The sequence below is a fragment of the Lactuca sativa genome, chromosome 7, assembly GCF_002870075.4.
Source record: "Lactuca sativa cultivar Salinas chromosome 7, Lsat_Salinas_v11, whole genome shotgun sequence".
NCBI classification, from domain to species: domain Eukaryota; kingdom Viridiplantae; phylum Streptophyta; class Magnoliopsida; order Asterales; family Asteraceae; genus Lactuca; species Lactuca sativa.
The window spans coordinates 60947054-60968459 of NC_056629.2; the positions used below are offsets into that span (position 1 = coordinate 60947054).

General features: G+C 33.6%; 3 protein-coding genes and 1 long non-coding RNA gene across 5 annotated transcripts; 3 read left to right on the forward strand and 1 right to left on the reverse strand.

Moving 5' to 3' along the window:
* The first annotated feature begins 5783 nt into the window (after positions 1-5783).
* On the forward strand, positions 5784-11717 carry LOC111883911 (DNA mismatch repair protein MSH7). Its single transcript, XM_023880241.3, has 15 exons — positions 5784-6340; positions 6997-7720; positions 7849-7944; positions 8055-8110; positions 8213-8279; positions 8422-8517; positions 8613-8744; positions 9030-9063; positions 9179-9226; positions 9319-9518; positions 9613-10017; positions 10100-10687; positions 10760-10856; positions 10937-11064; positions 11143-11717. Exons 1-15 carry the CDS (start codon positions 6057-6059, stop codon positions 11626-11628), a joined length of 3441 nt encoding a protein of 1146 aa, XP_023736009.1. The 5' UTR covers positions 5784-6056; the 3' UTR covers positions 11629-11717.
* Positions 11718-12298: 581 nt separating this feature from the next.
* On the forward strand, positions 12299-13663 carry LOC122194955 (uncharacterized). Of its 2 annotated transcripts, none has more exons than XR_006184798.2 (2): positions 12299-12853; positions 13164-13663. XR_006184798.2 is itself a non-coding variant. In XM_042896382.2 (2 exons), exons 1-2 carry the CDS (start codon positions 12788-12790, stop codon positions 13478-13480), a joined length of 366 nt encoding a protein of 121 aa, XP_042752316.1. In that variant the 5' UTR covers positions 12462-12787; the 3' UTR covers positions 13481-13663. The 2 variants fall into 2 exon arrangements, 1 of the variants encoding a protein (XP_042752316.1); XM_042896382.2 differs by having other exon boundaries at positions 12462-12853; positions 13181-13663.
* A 3230-nt stretch (positions 13664-16893) lies between these two features.
* On the forward strand, positions 16894-18727 carry LOC111883835 (trihelix transcription factor ENAP1). Its single transcript, XM_023880156.2, has 3 exons — positions 16894-17152; positions 17234-18285; positions 18518-18727. Exon 2 carries the CDS (start codon positions 17241-17243, stop codon positions 18279-18281), a length of 1041 nt encoding a protein of 346 aa, XP_023735924.1. The 5' UTR covers positions 16894-17152; positions 17234-17240; the 3' UTR covers positions 18282-18285; positions 18518-18727.
* Positions 17888-20598, reverse strand: LOC128127447 (uncharacterized). Its single transcript, XR_008225253.1, has 2 exons — positions 19869-20598; positions 17888-19210 (listed from the first exon to the last, which is right to left on the reverse strand). It is a non-coding gene; the product is annotated as an uncharacterized LOC128127447 (long non-coding RNA).
* Between the last annotated feature and the right edge of the window lie 808 nt (positions 20599-21406).

Consider the following 21406-nt stretch of genomic DNA (forward strand, 5'->3'; position numbering starts at 1 on the left):
CGAGCCACACACTCATCCGCTAGCTTACGAGGTGAGTCTCCTTTCCGTAGGGGCGGGTCTAAGGCCACAATGCCGGCCCGTCCAGTTAATAGTAGTTTCCGGACTTCGGTCCGATGCAGTAGTTCATATGTTTGATGCCTTCGTGGTTCAGACATGTTTTATGTGCTATGTGTATGTGTTTATGTTCCGGGCCACGGCCCGATGCAGTATGCTATATAAATGGTTATGATATGCTATGCTATGTGCAGTCAGTCCCGGACCTCGGTCCGATGCAGGGGACACGGTCCCCGTCAGTTCCAGACTTCGGTCCGATGCAGTCAGTTCCGGACTTCGGTCCGATGCAGGGGACAAGGTCCCAGTCAGTTCCGGACATTGGTCCGATGCAGTTTCCGGGCTTCGGCCCGATGCAGTGGGCAAGGCCCAATATGTGTTTATGTGTTATTGTATGGTATGTGGTAGTTTGGGGGAGCTCACTAAGCTTCGTGCTTACAGTTTCAGTTTTGGTTTCAGGTACTTCCGCAAGCAAAGGGAAGAGCTCTGGATGACGGCATCGCACACACCACCGCCTCAGCTTTAGCCTGGGATTGATTTAGATGTTTGTTCTGATGTGGTATGAGACAGTTTTTCCGCACAGTATTTTATTATGTTTTGGAATACATCACGTATGGTTTTATTATATGATGCTCTGATTGCAGTTTTGATTATATTAAAAACAAAAAATTTTGGGTCGTATTTTTGGGTCGTTGCAAATTGTGGTTACAAACAAGTGTTAGAAAGTGACAGGTATATCTTGTCAAGACATGGTTCTTTTATAGGATTTGGCTATATATGTAATGGAATGATTAGGCTTAATATTAATTGTCCTTCCAGTGATAATTCTGTTTGCATGGCTTCTAGTAGTACTAGCAATAATTTTCATAAATCTGAATTATGGCATGCTAGACCAGAACACATTCATTGCAAGAGATTAAAAGACATGTCTAAAATAAGTTTTATTCCTGCTTTTGATATGCAAAATAATGAAAAATGTAAAACATGCATGCTAACTAAAATCACTAGACAACCTTTCAAAGATGTTGTTAGGGAAAGCAAGGTGTTGGATCTTATACATAGTGAATTATGTGATTTCCATGCAACACCTTCCCTTGGAAACAAGAAGTATGTTATTACTTTTATTGATGATGCATCTAGATATTGTTATATCTATTTGGTACATTCTAATGATGAAGCACTTGATAAATCTAAAATTTATAAACAACAAATTGAGCTTCATAAAAATGAATTAATAAAAGCATTGCGTACTGATAGAGGTGGTGAGTATTATGATCCAATTTATTTTGAATCAACTGGAATAATACATAAAACCATAGCTCCATATACACCACAACAAAATGGTGTAGCTGAAAGGAAGAATAGGACTTTGAAAGAAATGGTTAATTCCATGTTGTCATATTCCGGTTTAAGTGAAGGGTTTTGGGGTGAGGCAATGTTAACTGCATGTTACATCTTGAATAGAACTCCAAATAAAAGGAGTAAGAATATTCCTTATGAACTTTGGTATAAAAAGGTACCAAATTTGAGTTATCTCAAAGTTTGGGGTTGTAGAGCAGTTGTAAGGCTCACTGAACCCAAAAGGAAAACATTGGGTGAGAGAGGTATAGATTGTATCTTTATTGGATATGTTGAGCATTCCAAAGCATATAGATTATATGTTTTAGAATCTAATGACTATGTGTCTGTAAACACAGTGATAGAGTCAAGATATGCTATCTTTGATGAAGAAAGATTTACATCTATACCTAGACCAAGGGACATGATTCGTCAATCTTCCAGCAAGAGTACTACTCAAGCTGAAGATGTTTTTGGTGGTGCAAGTTATGTACCTAAACCTAGGAAAAGCACCAGAGCTAGAAAAGCTAAGTTTTTCAAATATGATTTTCAACTATATTTGGTTGAAGGAACAAGGAATGAGACTATTTCTCAACATCAATATTGTTTTAATATTGAAGAGGATCCAAAGACTTTTAGTAAAGCTATGGCTTCTAGGGATGTTCATTTATGGAAAGAGGCAATTCATTATGAGATTGATTCTATCATGCATAACAATACTTGGGTATTGGCTGATTTACCTCCTGGTTGCAAGGCATTAGGATGTAAATGGATCCTCAAAAGAAAAATGAAGGTGGATGGCACAATTGATAAGTATAAAGCCAGATTGGTTATCCAAGGCTTTAGACAAAAGGAAGCCATTGATTTCTTTGATACTTATGCTCCTGTTGCCAAAATGTCTACTATTAGATTATTATTAGCTCTTGCAGCTATACATAATCTTGTGATTCACCAAATGGATGTGAAAACTGCATTCTTGAATGGTGACTTGGATGAGGAAATATACATGAAACAACCTGAAGGGTTTGTGATGCCTGGAAATGAACACAAAGTGTGCAAGTTGAAGAAATCATTATATGGTTTGAAACAAGCACCAAAACAATGACATCAAAAGTTTGATGATGTTGTCGTGTCTAATGGTTTTGTATTAAACCAAGCTGATAAGTGTGTATATAGCAAATTTGATACTTCTGGTAAAGGATTCATGATTTGCTTATATGTAGATGATATGTTGATTTTTGGTACTGATTTAGAAGAAGTTGATAAAACCAAGAAATTCTTATCATCTAGTTTTGATATGAAAGACATGGGGGATGCTGAGGTAATTCTTGGTATAAGAATTAGAAAAGGAAACAATGGGATTTCAATTTCTCAATCTCATTATATTGAGAAGATATTGAAAAAGTTTAACTTTGAGAATTGTTCTCCTGTTAGCACTCCAATAGATCCTAGTCTTAAGCTTCTACCTAATAAAGGATCTCTAGTGTCTCAACTATAATACTCAAGGGCTATTGGTTGTATAATGTATGCCATGATTAGTACTAGGCCTGATATAGCATATGTTGTGGGAAGGCTTAGTAGATATACTAGTAGTCCTAGCTCACATTATTGGCAAGCTGTGAGTAGAGTATTCAAGTACTTGAAAGGGACCATGAATTATGGTTTAACTTATAGTGTATATCCTTCTGTTTTGGAAGGTTATTCAGATGCCAGCTGGATTAACAAATTAGAGGATCACTCCTCTACAAGTGGTTGGGCGTTTCTTCTTGGAGGAGGTGCCATTTCTTGGGCATCTAAGAAACAGACTTGTATCACTAACTCAACCATGGAGTCTGAGTTTGTTGCATTATCTGCTGCTGGTAAAGAAGTTGAATGGCTAAGGAATTTGATTTATGAAATTCCATTATGGCCTAAACCGATATCTACCATTTCTATCACATGTGATAGTGCTGATACCTTGGCTAAGGCTTATAGTCAAGTGTACAATGGGAAATCTAGACATTTAGGTGTTATACATAGCATGATTCGTGAGCTCATCATGACTAGTGTGATATCTGTGGAGTTTGTAACTCAATTTAATTTAGCCGATCATCTAACAAAAGGCTTGGGCATCTAAGAAACAGACTTGTATCACTAACTCAACCATGGAGTCTGAGTTTGTTGCATTATCTGCTGCTGGTAAAGAAGCTGAATGGCTAAGGAATTTGATTTATGAAATTCCATTATGGCCTAAACCGATATCTACCATTTCTATCAGATGTGATAGTGCTGATACCTTGGCTAAGGCTTATAGTCAAGTGTACAATGGGAAATCTAGACATTTAGGTGTTATACATAGCATGATTCGTGAGCTCATCATGACTAGTGTGATATCTGTGGAGTTTGTAACTCAATTTAATTTAGCTGATCATCTAACAAAAGGCTTAGCAAGAGATCTTGTGCACAAGGCGGCTATAGGGATGGGTTTAAAGTCCACTTAAAATCTTTTATATTTAGATACACAATTCCCATCTAATGTAATATTAGATGCTGAATTCAATGTGGAATGCTTGATATTTGAAGATTGGAACACATTATTATCATCATCCCAAGGTATGTGTTCAGTACTGCAAGTTAAGGAGGTTGAATTTATATTCTTAATAGTTCTTTTGAAAAATTGCATTTGCAGGTGCAAGAATAAAAGAACTACCTATATAAGCATGAAGTTTAGCTGCTTCAAGAAGTTAGGGCTTGGCTTTGATATGCTTATTGAAGGATGGGATACAAGCTAGTAAAATATAGTGCCAAGTTAGAACTTAGGAGAATGTAAACCGTTGTGTGTATTATCTTAATGTATTCACTATGGATAGAAAGGGTTCAATCCTTAGTGATACCCTGATATTTGAATATTTGGATTATATAATATACTAATGTGAAATTCAATCGTCACGACATTTCATTTATACATCAGTTTTGTTGGTGTTATGTTTCATTTTAAGTTAATCAAGATTACACTTAAATGGGGGAGGTTTGTTGGTGATTTGTTATCATCAATGTTATTTAAGTGTAATAGGATTACTTTTTTGACTAAAAATGATCTTGATAAATATTAAACAAGTAAGGAAGGTGTGGAGTACACACTTGTTTAAGTTTGATTAAGTATCAAAGTATACAGTCATTTAGGGGCGAAGCCCCTGAACGATCGGGGGTCCGGGGGCAGCGCGCCTGGCGGGGTCCAAGGGGCAGAGCCCCTGGCTGGGGTCGAATATTTGACCCGATTTTGACTTTGCATTAATCCTTATACAAAACCCGGATTTATAACAGTTTTTACTGTTGAGAAAAACTGTTATATGACAGTTTTGACAGCTTTTTCAGATAAGTAAGGTTTATAACCAATTTTAGTCACTTTTCTAGTACTCACGAAATTACACCATCTCATTATCTCTTTCTTTTCTATCTGATTTTATCTGAGTCTTATTCAATTGAGGATTTGGGAGTACCACCCAAATACTTCGATTTGAAAGTGATTATCACGTTTCTCAGATTTCCAAGTGCCACTAAACCATATATCTAACATTTTGTTGCATATAATGTAAATCCAATATCGGATCAATTCTAACGAACCTTTTAAACTAGTACTTTAAGAGCAAATAAAAGATGATATTATTTAAATTAAATAATCTCTTTATTCTTTAGTGAATGTATGATTGGCTTCTCAATGATTCCAAGCATCGTACTTGAATCAGGATAGCATAGTCGGTCATGATGCAATATAAAAAAGAGTTAGGCTAATGGATTTTTGTTTTACAACACGAGTTTTAAATGTGCCAATGTTTGTGTAGTGTAAACCTAGGGAAAAGGATGGCAACTTCTCAAAGATATTTTTTTGCCCACTTTAATACTCGTAATGTAGATATGATTTTAGACCAGTTTAAACATTTTGATCAAAATCTGGTTAGGAGTACAACCGATTTGGGGAAGCCGATTTTAAGTGCCTACCTTGACCAACCCTGATTTAGAATAAGAATGAATCAGATTATAACCCTTTATGTGCACCTCAAATAGAGATGTATAAGATAATTGGATCCAAATCCAATATGAAACCATGCATAACGAAAAAACCCAGTTTACGAAAACCGGCCCGATTTGGTCTGGTCCAATAGATTTTACTATCCTAAAGATTAAATGTCGGGTTAATATTGTATAATTGAAATCAATTACAAACAAAATCAAGAAAGTCTATTTTTAACCACCAGTTCACTTTTTTCATCCCGACAATAAAGAACCATACCAATTAAAAAAAAAACTAAAATTACCACTATATGACTATATCCTAAAAAACCAAGCCGGTTAAAAAATTGGTCTGAACCGATTTGAAAACCGTTTTTGTTTTCCTTTTTTTTTTTCCCTAAAAACTAAAATGGAGGTTAAATTTTATAAATTTGAATAGATGTATCAGCCCAAAGTGAGTTTGCTTGGCCCATTTGGCCGAGCCCAGAACTTTGGCATGTTTTGTTCGGACTTTGGAGTTTGGAACCGAGTGACGAATCAGTAGGTGAATTGAGTCGGTAATAATTTGGGGATATGTGAATTCATATCTCAAAAGGGCGCCAAATGCCAAATTCCCCCCCTCTAAACACTTCTACTTTTACCCTCAGAAATTTCGTCCCCATTCATACGCCCAAACGATGCAGCGCCAGAAATCCATACTCTCGTTCCTTCAGAAGCCGAAAATTGAAAAACCGGTCGGCGGTGCAGCTGTCACAGGCGACTCTGAGGCGGTTTCTGAGGAGAAGATACATGGGAGAAATCTACCTTCATCTAATCAGCCTATTATTCACTCATCTGCAGTGGATTTCTCGAATGAAATCATTGGAACGGACACTCCGCCAGAGAAGGAGAAACGCCCGTTATTTTCTAGTATCAAGCACAAGTTCGTCAAGCCTAACAGTGTCGAGAAGCCTCGTGATAGGTACATTTCTATGTGATTTACTTACTTAAATTTCGAATTAAGCTGTAGTTTGCTACTTAACCGCATAACTTTACTCGCTTATTGATGTTAAATAGAATCCTCTATCCATATCCGTACTATTATGGAGTAGGTTAAACATGAAATCATTAGGTAACTAAAACTAAAACGAATAGATCCACCAATATAGGCTTTGGAATATGGAAGCCGATTCCTTGGATGCATTGCAATCCTTTAAATCTCCCTTGACTACTTTACCCTGCCCGCTGTAACCCTCATGCTCATATTCTCACCGGTGCCTCCAAACGTGTAAGTATGTTAAGAAGGTTGCATCACCTCAACATTTGCATTGCATTCCATTCACAGCAATACCATGTACATGTTTCTTTTGGTGGCTAAAATTCTTCAGCTAATTAATTGCAATTGAGTTTAACTATAAAAGAAGATATAACTTTCTTTGTGTTTCCATAATTTTAGATGTAATCAATGTTTTCCAAATATCTTTCCATTGATTGATTTATGTAACTTTTGAGTTAATGTGAATGGACAGATGTGTTGTAGTTTTTGGAGGTACATGAAGTGGGCAAGTTGATGCCTTGTTTTCCATGAAGAAATGCTAATGTGTGTTGAATTTTATGGTGTTTGATCACAACCTGCAGGAATTTGTTAGATAGCAGCTGTGATAATATCTTCTCAATATCTAACAACTGTAGTTACTCTAATGGAAGAGAGAAGCAGGGTTCAGTTTCTAATTTTTCAAAAATGAAAAATGTTTCTGATGTAGAAAAAACAGCTTGTCAAGGGGATAAAGGACATCCCTTGATCATAGAAAGTGATAGTGATATAACAGGGCCAGAAACTCCAGGTGCACAACCACTGATTCCACGTTTGAAGCGAGTCCAGGAAGATGGTTGTACCTTTGGCTTTACTACTGGTACCACTGCTGATTTCTCTATCAACAATAGCAAACGAGTGAAATTTTCTCAAGATTTACCTGCTAAAAACAAGAAAGATGAAGTGGCATCTGACATGCCTATGAACAATAGCAAAAGAGCGAACCTTTCTCATGATTTACTGTCTGAAAACAAGAAAGATGAGGTGGCATCTGAAACGCCTATGAACAATAAAAGAAGTGCATATTTTTCTCATGATTTACCTTCTCAAAACAAGAAAGATGATGTGGCATCTGAAACGGCTAGTAAGTTTGACTGGCTTCATCCTTCACGAATCAAAGATGCTAATGGAAGAAGGCCAAACAATCCTCTTTATGATAAGAGAACACTTTACATACCACCTGATGTTTTGAGGACAATGTCAGCATCTCAGAAACAATATTGGGGTGTCAAAAGTCAATACATGGATGTTCTTATTTTCTTTAAAGTGGTTAGTTTTTGTCTCTTTGAACACACTTTAAAGTGGTCATGTAATCATGTGCCTTTTTCCAGCTTCTCATTATCTACTATTCAAAATGATACAAATGCTTGATTTGTCATAGTTGAATTCTGTTATAGGGAAAATTCTATGAGCTTTATGAACTAGATGCTGAAATTGGACATAAGGAGCTTGATTGGAAAATAACAATGAGTGGTGTTGGGAAATGTCGACAGGTATTTGTGTAGTGGTGGATATATATTATTATATACTTAGAATTAGATTATCTTTACTGTTTTTTGAAGTTGTTTTAGTAAATTAGCATCTATTTTTTGCATTTGTTTAGGTTGGTATCACTGAGCATGCAATTGATGATGCTATTGAAAAGCTATTGGCTCGTGGGTATGTTACTGATATGCTCAAAATCTTGTCCTTTGTTGATTTGTTACAAGTTCATGGGATATCATTAAATAACTATTCACCAATTTTATGTAAAATTTGAAGGTATAAAGTTGGGCGAGTGGAACAGTTGGAAACATCAGAACAAGCAAAATCGAGAGGATCTACTGCTGTAAGTTCTATGTCCTTTAAGATTTTGCTAAAACAACCCAAGAATCTCTAAATGTATTTCCACTTATATAAGTGTCATATTTTGTCATTTGTAGATAACATGTCATTATTTATTTAAATATTCAGTTTCTAACTTTTTACAGGTAATTCAAAGAAAATTAGTAAATGTGCTTACACCATCAACATTGGTCAATGGTAACATTGGGCCTCAAGCTGTTCATCTTCTTGCTATAAAGGAGGTATATTTTTTATTAGTTATATAGTTTTGTTGTCATTGCCAATATATTCATATTATTTAAATATAACCATATTCATTATCATTATTTGTGTACAGGGTATAAGAAATCTTGATGATGGTTCAACTGCATATGGATTTGCCTTTGTTGATTGTGCTGCTTTACAGTTTTGGGTTGGATCAGTCAGTGATGATGCTTCATGTGCAGCTTTAGGGGCTTTGTTGATGCAGGTATGCTTTCAAATACAAGAAATGGCAATGTACTTTCATTTATTTGTTTATTATAGCATTCTACTTTGAAAACTACCCATTATAATTTTTTTTCTTGTTAAGACATTATATTATGAAAATACCTAATTATAGCAGTGGAATTTGTTTTGTAATTTGATGACATGCACATTTTTTAAAGTACAATGAAAGTACATTGCCATTTCTTTCATTTAACCCTAATTTATATCATAGAGTGCAAATCTAATGCTAAAACTGCATTCTTATTCCGCTTGGTTTCTCATACAGGTGTCTCCTTCAGAAGTTCTTTTTGAAAGTCAAGGTAAAGTCTCCTTTTATTTATTTTTATTTTTGAAAGTACATTGCCACTTTTTTTTTTTTTTTTTTGCATTTTTCACCATATGCTTCCTCACTATGAAAAATAACATGAATTGTAGGATTATCCAAAGAGGCTCAGAAGGCCCTTAACAAGTATTCGTTAACTGGTAAGTACATTTTAGTTTTCTTTAATTTACATGTTTTTCTATTTCTTTCTTATTCTGATGTCCCAATTGATTTTACTAATTTGCCCTTGTAGGTTCCGTTGCCTCACAAATGACTCCATCAGTTCCAGCCACTGATTTTGTTGATTCCTATGAAGTTCGAACTTTTATTCAAATGAAAGGGTATTTTAAAGGCTCCTCAAATCCATGGGATCTTGCACTTAATCAAGTGGCTCATCAGGATGTTGCATTATGTGCTCTTGGTGGACTTTCCAATCATTTATCCAGGTTAAAGGTAAGATCTTTACTGAGATCCATAAACCCTAAGTTCTAAACACTAATGTGTTGTTTCATGTTAGAATTAATGTTAAAAATTGAACTTTGAGCAGTTGGATGATGCACTAAAGAATGGAAGTATTCTACCCTATGAAGTCTACAGAGGATGCCTTAGAATGGATGGACAAACAATGGCCAATCTTGAAATCTTCAGTAATAATGCAGATGGAGGAACATCAGGAACACTTTTCAAATATCTTGATAACTGCTTAACATTTTCTGGAAAACGACTCTTAAGGAAATGGCTATGTCATCCACTGCAAGATGTTGAGGAAATAAACCATAGGCTTAATGTGGTTGAACAACTCATGGGTCATCCAGATATCATGTCACTTATTTCTCAATATCTCCGGAAGCTTCCGGATTTGGAAAGGTTTTTTGGACAAGTGAAATCCACCTTTCATTCATCTGCTTTGCTTTTATTGCCACTGATTGGAAGCAAAATATTAAAGCAACGAGTAAGTCTTTCTTTCTTTCTTTTCATATGTTAAGGAAATAGGGATATGTGAGTTACTTACAATCTGGTGTTTGATGGTGCAGGTGAAAGTATTTGGGTCTCTTGTTAAAGGTTTACGTGTTGGATTGGATTTATTGAAGGTGTTACAAAAGGAAGATCATGTCCTCTCGTTGTTGCTAAAAATATTCAGTCTTCCGATGCTAAGTGGGAACGATGGAATTGATAAATTTCTCACCCAATTTGAAGCAGCTATCGACAGTGATTTCCCAAATTATCAAGCACATGAGATCAAGGATTCAGACGCTGAAATCCTATCAATCTTGATCGAGTTATTCATGGAGAAATCAAATGAATGGTTTCAAGTTATTCTCGCTTTAAACTCCATTGACGTTCTCCGATCTTTTGCTGCCACGTCAAACTTTTCCCGTCTAGCCATGTGTCGACCCGTTATAGTTCCTCGCTCAAACTCGTCGGGTCCCACACTTGATATGAGAGGCTTATGGCATCCGTATGCGCTTGGGGAAACCGGAGGGACACCTGTCCCTAATGACTTGTCTCTTGGAGATAACCAATTTGGTTACAATCCTCGTACTTTGCTGTTGACTGGTCCGAATATGGGCGGGAAGTCAACCCTCCTTCGCGCTACCTGTTTAGCAGTTATCCTTGCTCAGGTAAATGGGTTAAATTTGTAACTTTTTTCATAGGATGGGGACTAAAGTTGTAAGTTACTTTTTTGTTTTCAGTTAGGTTGCTATGTCCCATGTGAAACATGTGTTATCTCGGCTGCTGATGTTATTTTCACGCGTTTGGGTGCTACTGATCGTATAATGACGGGTGAAAGTAAGTTATTCTCTTATCTAAAATACATAAAAGGAATCTTTAAGTTTAGCCCCTGAACTATTATGTTTCTTCCACTCTAGGTACCTTTCTGATTGAATGTACAGAAACGGCCTCGGTTTTGCAAAACGCATCTCAAGATTCTCTTGTGATTCTTGACGAGTTGGGTAGAGGAACAAGCACTTTCGATGGATACGCTATTGCTTATGCTGTGAGTATGATTACATTAATTTACACCCCTTTTCATATAATTTAATGATAATAAAACTTAAATTGGCTATTTGTACAGGTGTTTCGTCATCTTGTTGAAAAGGTGAACTGTAGGTTGCTATTTGCCACCCATTACCACCCACTCACGAAGGAATTCGCCTCACACCCTCACGTGACCTTACAACACATGGCATGTGCTTTTGAAAACGTGACATCACTGTCAACCAACAATACCCAGAAGTTGGTGTTTCTCTACCGGCTAACCACCGGTGCATGCCCGGAGAGCTACGGGATGCAGGTGGCGTTAATGGCGGGAATTCCAAAAAAGGTGGTGGAGGCGGCTTGTGAGGCGGGGGAGGTTATGAAAAGAAAGATCGGAGTAAGTTTCCGGTCAAGTGAAAGGCGGTCGGAGTTTTCTACTTTGCATGAGGAGTGGTTGAGGAGTGTTTTGACGGTGTCTAAAGCTGAAGCCCATTGTCTTGGGGATGGTGAAGAAGATGACGTGTTTGATACTCTGTTTTGTTTGTGGCATGAGCTTAAAAGCTCAAACCAAAAGTTGAAGTAAATCAGGGTAAAAAACGAAAAATAGGAATGGTGATTATTGAAGGGTAAGTTTTTGGATCATCTAATCAAATTTTAGCCCAATTATGTTAATTACATCCAAAAGTTAAATGCTTACTAAGAAATTATGACGTTTCTATAAATTGTGATGCACTAAAATGGTGGCTAATTTGAAAAATCGTTAATTTCTATTTTTGACTAAAGTATTGGAAAATGTTTTAAGGTTGTTGGTTAGATTTGCATTTTCTTATCCTCCCTAATAAATGAAAATAATTTTGCCATATGTCACTCTCTCATTAACTTTGACACATGTCATTTTTTGGTATTTTTGACTAAATGTTTTTTCTATTTGTCATTTTCTTATTTTTTTAATCTTTTCTTAATTAACACATCATATTTATACCTCAATTAATAATCCTTAATTAAAAATACCCAATAAATTATAATACTATTATTCATATAGTATTTAATATGTTTCATTTTAAATTTAAATTTCAAATATAAACAAATTTTTATTTAACCTTTCATATTTTAGTTTTTTGTTTTATATAACCCGTATAACATACGGGTTTTACAACTAGTTTTTTTTAATATATATAACCTATTAAACTGCCTAAACATCATCTTATTTGAACAATATGTTCATAATTCCATAATTTACTAAATTAAATGCTCTAATCAGTAGTTAATAATATGACATAAGATGTTACCCATCGTGATCTACTTTGGCACCTTATGTTTTAAAACTGTAACTTATAAATTAAATCAATCAAAAGTGTTAGTAATATATTTATACACAATTAATAAGTTTATTCTGGGATTAAACATAAGTATTAGTCTTTACTTGAACAACTAAGAAATTTATCAACTCAAAAGTTTTCATAGCATCGGTTGTAAACTCGTAATTCAGAAATATTCGGGTGATCGTACATTAGTACATATCTAGTGGAATTCTTGCTTTTCTTATGCTTTTCTTGTTTTGGAATTAGTCTCTCCTTTTATCCATCAGATCATCACATGGGTTTTCACTTTCTCTTATCATTATCAATGGAGTTAGCTGTTACTCAGAATTCTTACTATTATTTCACATTCATCTTCATCTTCATCTGCTTCTTGAATCTTGATCCCTTTAAACCTTTGTTCATTCTTCCATTAAACTCTAAATGGGGTTATCTTATCTTATCTTATCTTATCTTGCTCTCATGGTTGGAATCAGTGGTCTCGGAAAGGTAAAATCTTTAACTTTTTTTTGCAACTTCGTCAGGTTATTATGATATATTTTTTATTTGTCTAATATGATAAACAAGATCCAAGGTCTAGCTAGCATTATTGCAATGGATCTGTTAAGAAAACAGCAACAAAAGCAACAGATCCTTATGTAAGCTCTATGACATATATACAGACACAAATAATCATCATATGGTTTCTCACTGAACCCAACTTTTACTTGGTTTTCTCAACCAGATTGTAGTTCAGCCTTCTTTGATGTTTTTCAAATAGGTTAATTTCGTTTGTATGTTTTCTCGACCCAATGTGTAGTATACAAAATTTTGTAGAGAAATGGTATTAGCTCAGACATGAGACACCATTGTTTACTCTCATGCTGGATGGTTCTTGCCATTATCTTATGGCACGAAATGGCAAATGAGATGTATGTCAAACTTGCAAGAAAAGCCTATGATATGCAATGCTTAAATATGTTGTTACCTCACCTCCTAGATAGCGCGCTTCACAATGCTCTAGAAAGTTCTACAAAGATCAGAAAGATATATGCAAAGATTTGTTTGTCGAGATGTGAAGAATGCATTTCTTTATGGTCATTTCCACAAGACGATTTACATGCAACAACCACCTGACTTTGATCATGTATGCCTACTTTAGGATTGTTCCATCGGTTGTATTTATTTGTGTATTATAGCAGCCTACGTTGTACTTTCAAAAATCAACCTAATTATAGCATTGTATTTTTGAATTTTTTAACTTATTAAGACATTATATTTTGAAATATCTATCCAAAATAACAATGGGGATTGCGATTACCATTTGTGAAATTTGAAATTTATTCTTTCCCCTAGACTCTTGAGCGTCTAGCAAATCTGAAGCCAATTGTTTTGGGGATGGTGATGAAAATGACGTGTTTGTTACTTAGCAGTGTTTGTTTTTTGTCTGCAGATCTGCAAGGCCTCTTCTGTCTACGCCGTGCAGACCACGCGCAGACATTAGCCTTCGCAGACTGTTTGTTTTTTTGAAGACTGCAGACCTAAAAATGTCTGCGCGCCCTCTTCTTGGCGCAGATGTGGACCAAAGTCTTCTAACATATTCAGACATCTTCTAGCCTAAAAAAACATATATATCTTTATTTTTTTCAAGTTTTTTTTTTTTTTTTTTATAATATATATTTTTTTCCAACTTTATTAATGATAACAATTTGAAAAAAAAACTACAAAACTTAAAAAAAAAACTTTTGACGATACAAACATGATATTTTTGACAAATTTATAAATAAAGATTTATTATAATAATAGTCGTTAAATTTGTTTATATAAATATGAAAAAAAATCATAATATATTCTTATATTTTTTTTGCCAAATTTTGTAAAACATTATTTAATACAATATCGTCAATTTCTCGAGAAAATATTTATGGTACGTTTTTAATGGATTTAATTGAAAGAGTCGAAGTTTATTTTCATCAATTTATGTATCAAATTCTTTGATCACTAATTATAATGGTTAATTATAATTTTGCAACCAAAGTTGTTGGTTTTTATCAAATATATATGCTAATTCATACCATTTTTAATTTTATTTTTATACAATAATACATAAAAGTTGATCTAGATTTGTTAATTATTTATAACAAAATCATAAAAATATTAAAAAATCACTTTAAAGTTTAAAAAAATAAGTTTATTTAGATTTCAGTTTATTTTAGTAGCCCGCAGATGTTAAAAAAACAAACAGTCTTCTTTTTTCAGACTGCAGACGTTTGGTCCACATCTTCTACTGCAGAGGTCTACAGATGTGATCCGCAGACTGCAGATATTTTGCCTAAGAAAAAACAAACAACACCTTATAATGTTGCTTTGTCTGTTGCATGAGCTTAAAACCTCAAATTTAACTTTAGCAAAATTATGTCTCATGTAAGGTAGATTTTATAATGGAGTGAGTTTAGTAGGTTCGATAATAGTTTAAAATGGATTTGGTTGACAAAATCAATTTTCTCCAAATATTTAGCTTTTTGATAAATTGTTTTAAATATGATTATTAAAGATATTTTGTTATTCTTAAGTGGTAGATGTCACTTGAACTTTTAGAAATATGGCTAATGTAGTAATAATACACGAGTATGCCATTTGTATAGTTTTGTTTTATTATGACTTATATGATATAAACTTGGATATATTCTATTCTTTTGAAAAAATACCGGCAATAGTAAAAAAATGTTTTTTTTTTTCCAAAATATAGACATTTCCGAATATAGACATGCATTCCGCAGAGGTAGCTCCGCGGAATCTACTGTAGCTCCGCGGAATCTACTGTAGCTCTGCGGAATGAATCTTGAGTTTGTTTGTTTTTTTTTTTTTTTTTGTTTTTTTTTTTTTTTAATTTATTTATTTATTTATTAATACAATGATTTATTTACGATTTTACCATTCCGCGGAACTACAGTAGATTCCGTGGAGCTCCGCGGAGCTACCTCCGCGGAATGCATGTCTATATCCGGAAAATTTCATTTTTTTGTCTATTTTTTGAAAATACCCCCCATTTTTTGACTATTGCCGGTATTTTCCCTATTTTTAGGATATATATATATATATATATATATATATATATATATATATATATATATATATATATATATATATATATATATATAATGAAAGTACATTTTATTATGTAAATGTTATTTCCAAAGATAAATTTTTTGGATGCACGTTTTATTAAAAAATAGGATGTTAAAATGTACTTTCAAATTAAACCGACAACAATGAAGTAAATATGTCTATTGTTTCATTTTCATTTTGTGTTTTATTTTGGGATGTTGAGATATGGATGATAGAGGAGACGTGTAATGTGGTCGATGAAATGTCTACGATATATTTTTTATTTTAGTTATGTTTGGCAAAACAAACTAGCATGTTTGATAAACCACAAAATGTTTAGCTTAGAAAGTAGTTTTTTTTTTGATAATTTACTTTGAGATAGTTTTTTATAGGCTTATGAAATTTTTTCAAAAATATTCCATGCTTTTGATTATCTGTATTATTTTTTTTTTATTTTTTTTAGTTATATATCTAAATGTCCTAATAGGTCATTTTGCATTTGCACTCTAGCTTTTAATGTTTTTTTTATCAAGCATTATTAATACATAAGCTAAAATATCAACTAAAAACTAGTTTTTAAGCTAAAAGTTAATTTTTTAGTTAAGATCATTATGTTTTATTTCTATAGGATTCTTATTTAGGGATGTAAACGAGCCGAATACTACCAAGCTCGAAGCTCGGCTCGACTAAAATACTCGAGCTCGAAACTCGGCTCGAACTCGACTCGAGCCTTGATTTTAAGCTTGAGCTCGAGCTCATGAAATACTTGATAGTCTTGAGCTCGGCTCGGTTCAACTAATATTTAAAAAAAAATCAAAATCACTAAATTAAGTAAGGAATATTAAGCATTCCACATGTAAATGTCCAAACTACAAAAAAACCCACTATTAAGCACCTAATATCAATATAACATCAACCATATATGTCAAATGAATAATTATAAAGAAATGACATATATGTTATAAATGAACAATTATAAAGAAATGACATATATGTTATAAATGAACAATTATAAAGAAATGACATATATGTAAATTACACTAAGCTCGACTAAGTTCGCGAGCCTTACGAGCTGAGTATTTTTGTACTCGAGCTCGGCTCGATAAGGTACTCGAGTAGCTCGAGCTCGAGCTTGACTCAATTAAGATCGAGTCGATTTCGAGTATTTTCCGAGTAGGTCTCAAGTTTCTCGCGAGTTGGCTTGTCTCACTTACTACTCTATTCTTATTTCATTTGAGAAATATGTTTATCTTAAAATTTATAGGGCTATTAATATGTGAATCGATGCTTGTTTGTTCAAAATAAAATGAATAGAGTAAATTGATGTTTATTTTGTATGTTGGGCCTTGGGGGTGTTGGATTTTGAGTGGATGCGAATAAGCAATCGAGGCCCATTTCTTCTTCATTTAAAGGAAAGTCAAATTTTAAACTACAACTCTTCGAACATCAAAAAGTCAAAAAGAAGCATCAAATCGCGCAGTTCAAACCCGTAAGCTCATTTTAGCATCAACCCCACGCTCTCTGCAATCTCCATTCGACTTCAAAACCCTAGCGACAAACACTAGGAAGCTTCGTTCACTTCGTATCATACCCTCAAAAATTCATTCACAATATTCGAAATTTCGAAATGTTCATGTGAAATTAGGGTTCATCTCAGCGGATCGAAAATTTTCAGTTTTCCCCTTTCTCGCTCCATTAAAGGTAGGGTTTTGTGTTTTTGTATCGGTTGTTTTCAATTAATTTACTTAGATATCTATTTTTTTTTTCTTGACATGGGAGTAGTTCGTAAATGGATTACAATCCATCGGTTCGCCCAAGACGTCCTGTTCGTAACAACAACAATTACCATGGTAATAGTACTTACAACGAGTACGAAAACGATGAATTTGAAGAAGAAAACGAAGGTTTGAATCAGAGATACGGTTATCAAGAGGACGATGAAGAAGAAGAAGAAGACGATGATGAATATCAACATGGATATTATAGGGTTTCCGGAGGTGGAATTGATGCAGGTGAATCTTCTAGGCGTCACCAGAAGAAGCGACGTTTAGATAATTTGGTTTCAAATTATGAATTCGCCCCTCGTACCAATGCTAATCCTTCTAAAGAAGCTTATGGTGGTGTTCCTGATAGGTCAGGGGATGAATGGAGTGAAAATGCAACTTTTGTGCTGTTAGAAGTGTGGGGCGATAGGTATTTGCAGTTAGGGAGGAAGAGTTTAAGGGGAGATGATTGGGTTGAGGTTGCTGAAAAGGTTTCAGAGATGTGTAAAATGGAAATCAATGAAACACAATGTAGGAACAGGTTGGAGACATTGAAGAAGAAGTATAAGAAAGAGAAAGCAAAAATGGAGGATATGGGTATGGGTGGAAGAGGATCAGAAGGGTATCATGGGAAATGGGGATTCTTTAAAAGAATGGATATGTTATTATCTCCAAAGAAACAACACAATGGTTTGCCTTGTGGGGTTGATTCAGGGGAATATGTGTTTATGAATACCAAAGTTTATTTAAATCAATCAAATGCCTTGGATGAGATGAGGGATAGCCCTGGGGAATCAGAGTCTGATGAAGATGATTCTGATGACAGGAAAGATGATGATGGATTTAGATTGTTGGCTGAATCTGTTCAGAATTTTGGGGAGATTTATGAGAAGATCGAAGGTAGAAAAAGACAGCAGATGATGGATTTGGAGAAGATGAGGATGGATTTTCAGAGAGAGTTGGAATTGCAGAAGAAGCAGATTCTTGAAAGGGCACAAGAGGAAATTGCAAAAATAAGGGAAGGGGATGATGAAGATGTTAATTCGGTTGAAAATTTAAGTGGATAACCAGGTACCTTTCTATTCCTTCTTTTATTAGCTTTGGCTGGAATTTGGATTCAGTTACATTCCAATCACACTGTTATGACTTATGAGTACATAATTGAATTCTGTTGGAATTCAATTCCATGTGATTTCCTCCTTGTTTAAAATTACTCAAATACCCTTTTAACTCTATAATTTCACAAGTATTCTTGAAGCATTCTGTTACCAAAGCTTTGAATTATATTTAATCTTGTTTGCAGTGGCAAATGGATAGATGAAAACCGAAGGTGTTACATATGGAGTCTTGATCGTTTCTTCCTTCTTTCTTCCTTATCTAGGAATAAGAGAGGGAGGTTAGCATGTTTTATTGATTGTATTTTGACTTGAAGCTATTATGTGTCTCAAGTAATAATATAATGTTATCCACATTTTTAATAAGCCTAAATCTATTTCTTTCCTCTTTATGTAAATCGTATTGCATTCACATTCACATCCACATATATATTGTTTTTGTCATTAGAGTACACATGTCTAGACTAAACTCAACAAGCTTTCAAGGGTTATTTTCGATGATTGAGGATGAGGAGGGTATTCACGTCTTTTGGACATATGACAGATTGAGATCGAGTCAATGTCCCACCTTCTTGAGTTGATAATAGTACATGTGAGAATAAGGTTACATACGTCTTTTAACAATTGGTAAAATGTGAAATTAAATGTGAAATGAAGTTAAAATCTTTAAGTTATTTGTCGAAGACTGCAAAAAGTTGATTTGTACCTTTATGATTGCATCTAGACGTCATTAAATCATCAAATAAAATAAAATCCTTTTCCCTGATTCGAATAAGCTTTTAAAGGAATCCTCTATCAAACCTGAGGAGCATAGATATCGATACAAGTAACCTACATATTAGATGTCCACATACCTTCAACGACCAAAAAATATTCTAAGGCTATATGGAGTGGTCACTACAAACTCACCGGAAAAGTGGTGCCACCTCTGCGCCACGTCACATTCACCACCAACCCACTCCACTATGGAAATGGTCACCACTAACATCATTTACTTTTTTATTTTTTTATTTTCTTAACATTATGTTATATATATATATATATATATATATATATATATATATATATATATATATATATATATATATATATATATATATATATATATATATATATACACTATGTTATAATTCAAATAATAATTATCCATTCTTTAATTTGAGTATAATATACTTAAAATTTTCATTTAACACCTCCATTGTCTAATTATTAGTACAATACACTTAATTTATTATTTAAAATATGGTGATATATATGTGTGGGGCTGAGGGTTTAATTTAATTTAAATAGAAGTATAAGGATATAATAAGAGATAAAAAAATATTTCCAGGGACCATAGAGGTAACTTCAATCAAAAAGTAAAGGGAGGAAAGCGACGTTGCTGCTGCTACTTATCTGCTATTGGTCGTCTTGGTTCGTCTTTGCACTCACGGGTACTCACGCCACGCCCAAGTCACCAGCTTTTGGGGTGGTGTTCACGGGTCTTTTGGATGCCACGTAGGCGTTCCACGCGTTCTATCCACTCCGGATAGCCTAAACAAGTAACATGACTTGAAACAAACACTGACAGATCCTATATACTAAGGAGTAAGGATCCCTCTTTTCGAAGAACATTCAAAATCAAAGTGCATGTTCCCCTATAATGTGTTTATCATTCAAAGATCAACGCGTGCCTTATCTGTTTCTTGAACATCCAAAAGAATGATACAAAGGCGTCCACATAATCCATTGGTTAACTGATGTTTATCACCACTCTGAATTCCACAAGTACACTTCATTTATTTACTGCACAAATCGAGTTTTTAAACCACAATAATATCTTCTGAACCAGTCAATTGGTTGATATTGTAACAAAAATATAAATGTAATGATATAATTGAGAAAAAAAACTTGATGTCAAAATCGAAATTTTGTGGTAATATAATGACTTTCTTGCAATTTAAAACTCAATGTAAAAATTAAAATTTTGGTAAACAAAGTGACTTTATTGCAATTTGGAAAAAATTGTTATCGGGAGAACAGGAAGAATCGGTCATTTGGTTGACATTGCAACGAAATTGTAAATATAGTCATATAATTGAGAAAAAAAAATAGAGTGTCAAAATAAAAATTTTATAGTAATATAGTGACTTTCATGCAATTTACAATAATAATTTTAATAAAATACATAGAGTTAACAATGTTATTTATCATATACATACTTTTTTCTTTTCTAAGAATTATTTTTTTAAGAATAAATTACATGAATAGTCCTTGTTGTTTAGTCCATTATATATAGGGAAATCTTCAGAAAAGTCCCAATATTTATGGAAAAGTTATACTTTAGTCCCAAGATTTTTTTTTGAACGAAAAAGTCCCGAAAACCGGCAAAAATTTGCAGTTTGACCCTTTTTGACCGGTTGAAACCGGTACCAAATTAATTTGGGACTATTTCGTAAACTAATCCAAAATATTGAGACTTTTCTGTAAACAAAAAATATTAGGACTTTTCTGTAAACAAAAATATTAGGATTTTTCTACAAACAAAACCTTTATTATTATTATTATTATTATTATTATTATTATTATTATTATAAATAAGAACACTTTTTTTGAACTTGTTATTATTAATACTGTTACTAATACATATAAATGCATTTAAATGAAAAAAATAATATTAATGACATTGTTTAAGGGTGGAGGTGGAGGTGGAGGAGATGTTGTTGCTTTTAGCATTGAAATCATGAATGTTTGTTTGTATATTTTTACTTTGTATATGGTCATTTCACATTTGTTGTTATTGTTTTCAATTCAGAATAATAATACTTAACAATTTAAAACAAGTTGCATATTTGTAAAAATTGTTTATAAATAGTTTAAACTAAAATGATTTCTCACTTTGTATATAAAAATGTTTAAGGTAGAAGGATTATTTTTCAAATCCAACAGATCCACTACAAACATCTACATAGGTAGCCCATATCAAAATTCAAAAATATTAATTACAATGTGTTGTTTAATAAAAAGTAATAGGACATGTTTTTTGGATTAATACTTTTGAATTTTGATTAATACTTTTGAATTATTCCTATTACTTT

Excerpts from the sequence above, each read along its gene's own strand:
- LOC111883911 (XM_023880241.3), top strand. The coding sequence starts at position 6,057 with ATGCAGCGCCAGAAATCCATACTCTCGTTCCTTCAGAAGCCGAAAATT. Across the intron at positions 8,280-8,421 it reads AATCGAGAGGATCTACTGCT|GTAATTCAAAGAAAATTAGT; the intron begins GTAAGTTCTATG and ends AACTTTTTACAG. Across the intron at positions 9,064-9,178 it reads AGTTCTTTTTGAAAGTCAAG|GATTATCCAAAGAGGCTCAG; the intron begins GTAAAGTCTCCT and ends CATGAATTGTAG.
- LOC111883835 (XM_023880156.2), top strand. The coding sequence starts at position 17,241 with ATGGATTACAATCCATCGGTTCGCCCAAGACGTCCTGTTCGTAACAAC.
- LOC122194955 (XM_042896382.2), top strand. The coding sequence starts at position 12,788 with ATGGGGTTATCTTATCTTATCTTATCTTATCTTGCTCTCATGGTTGGA. Across the intron at positions 12,854-13,180 it reads GAATCAGTGGTCTCGGAAAG|AGAAATGGTATTAGCTCAGA; the intron begins GTAAAATCTTTA and ends AAAATTTTGTAG.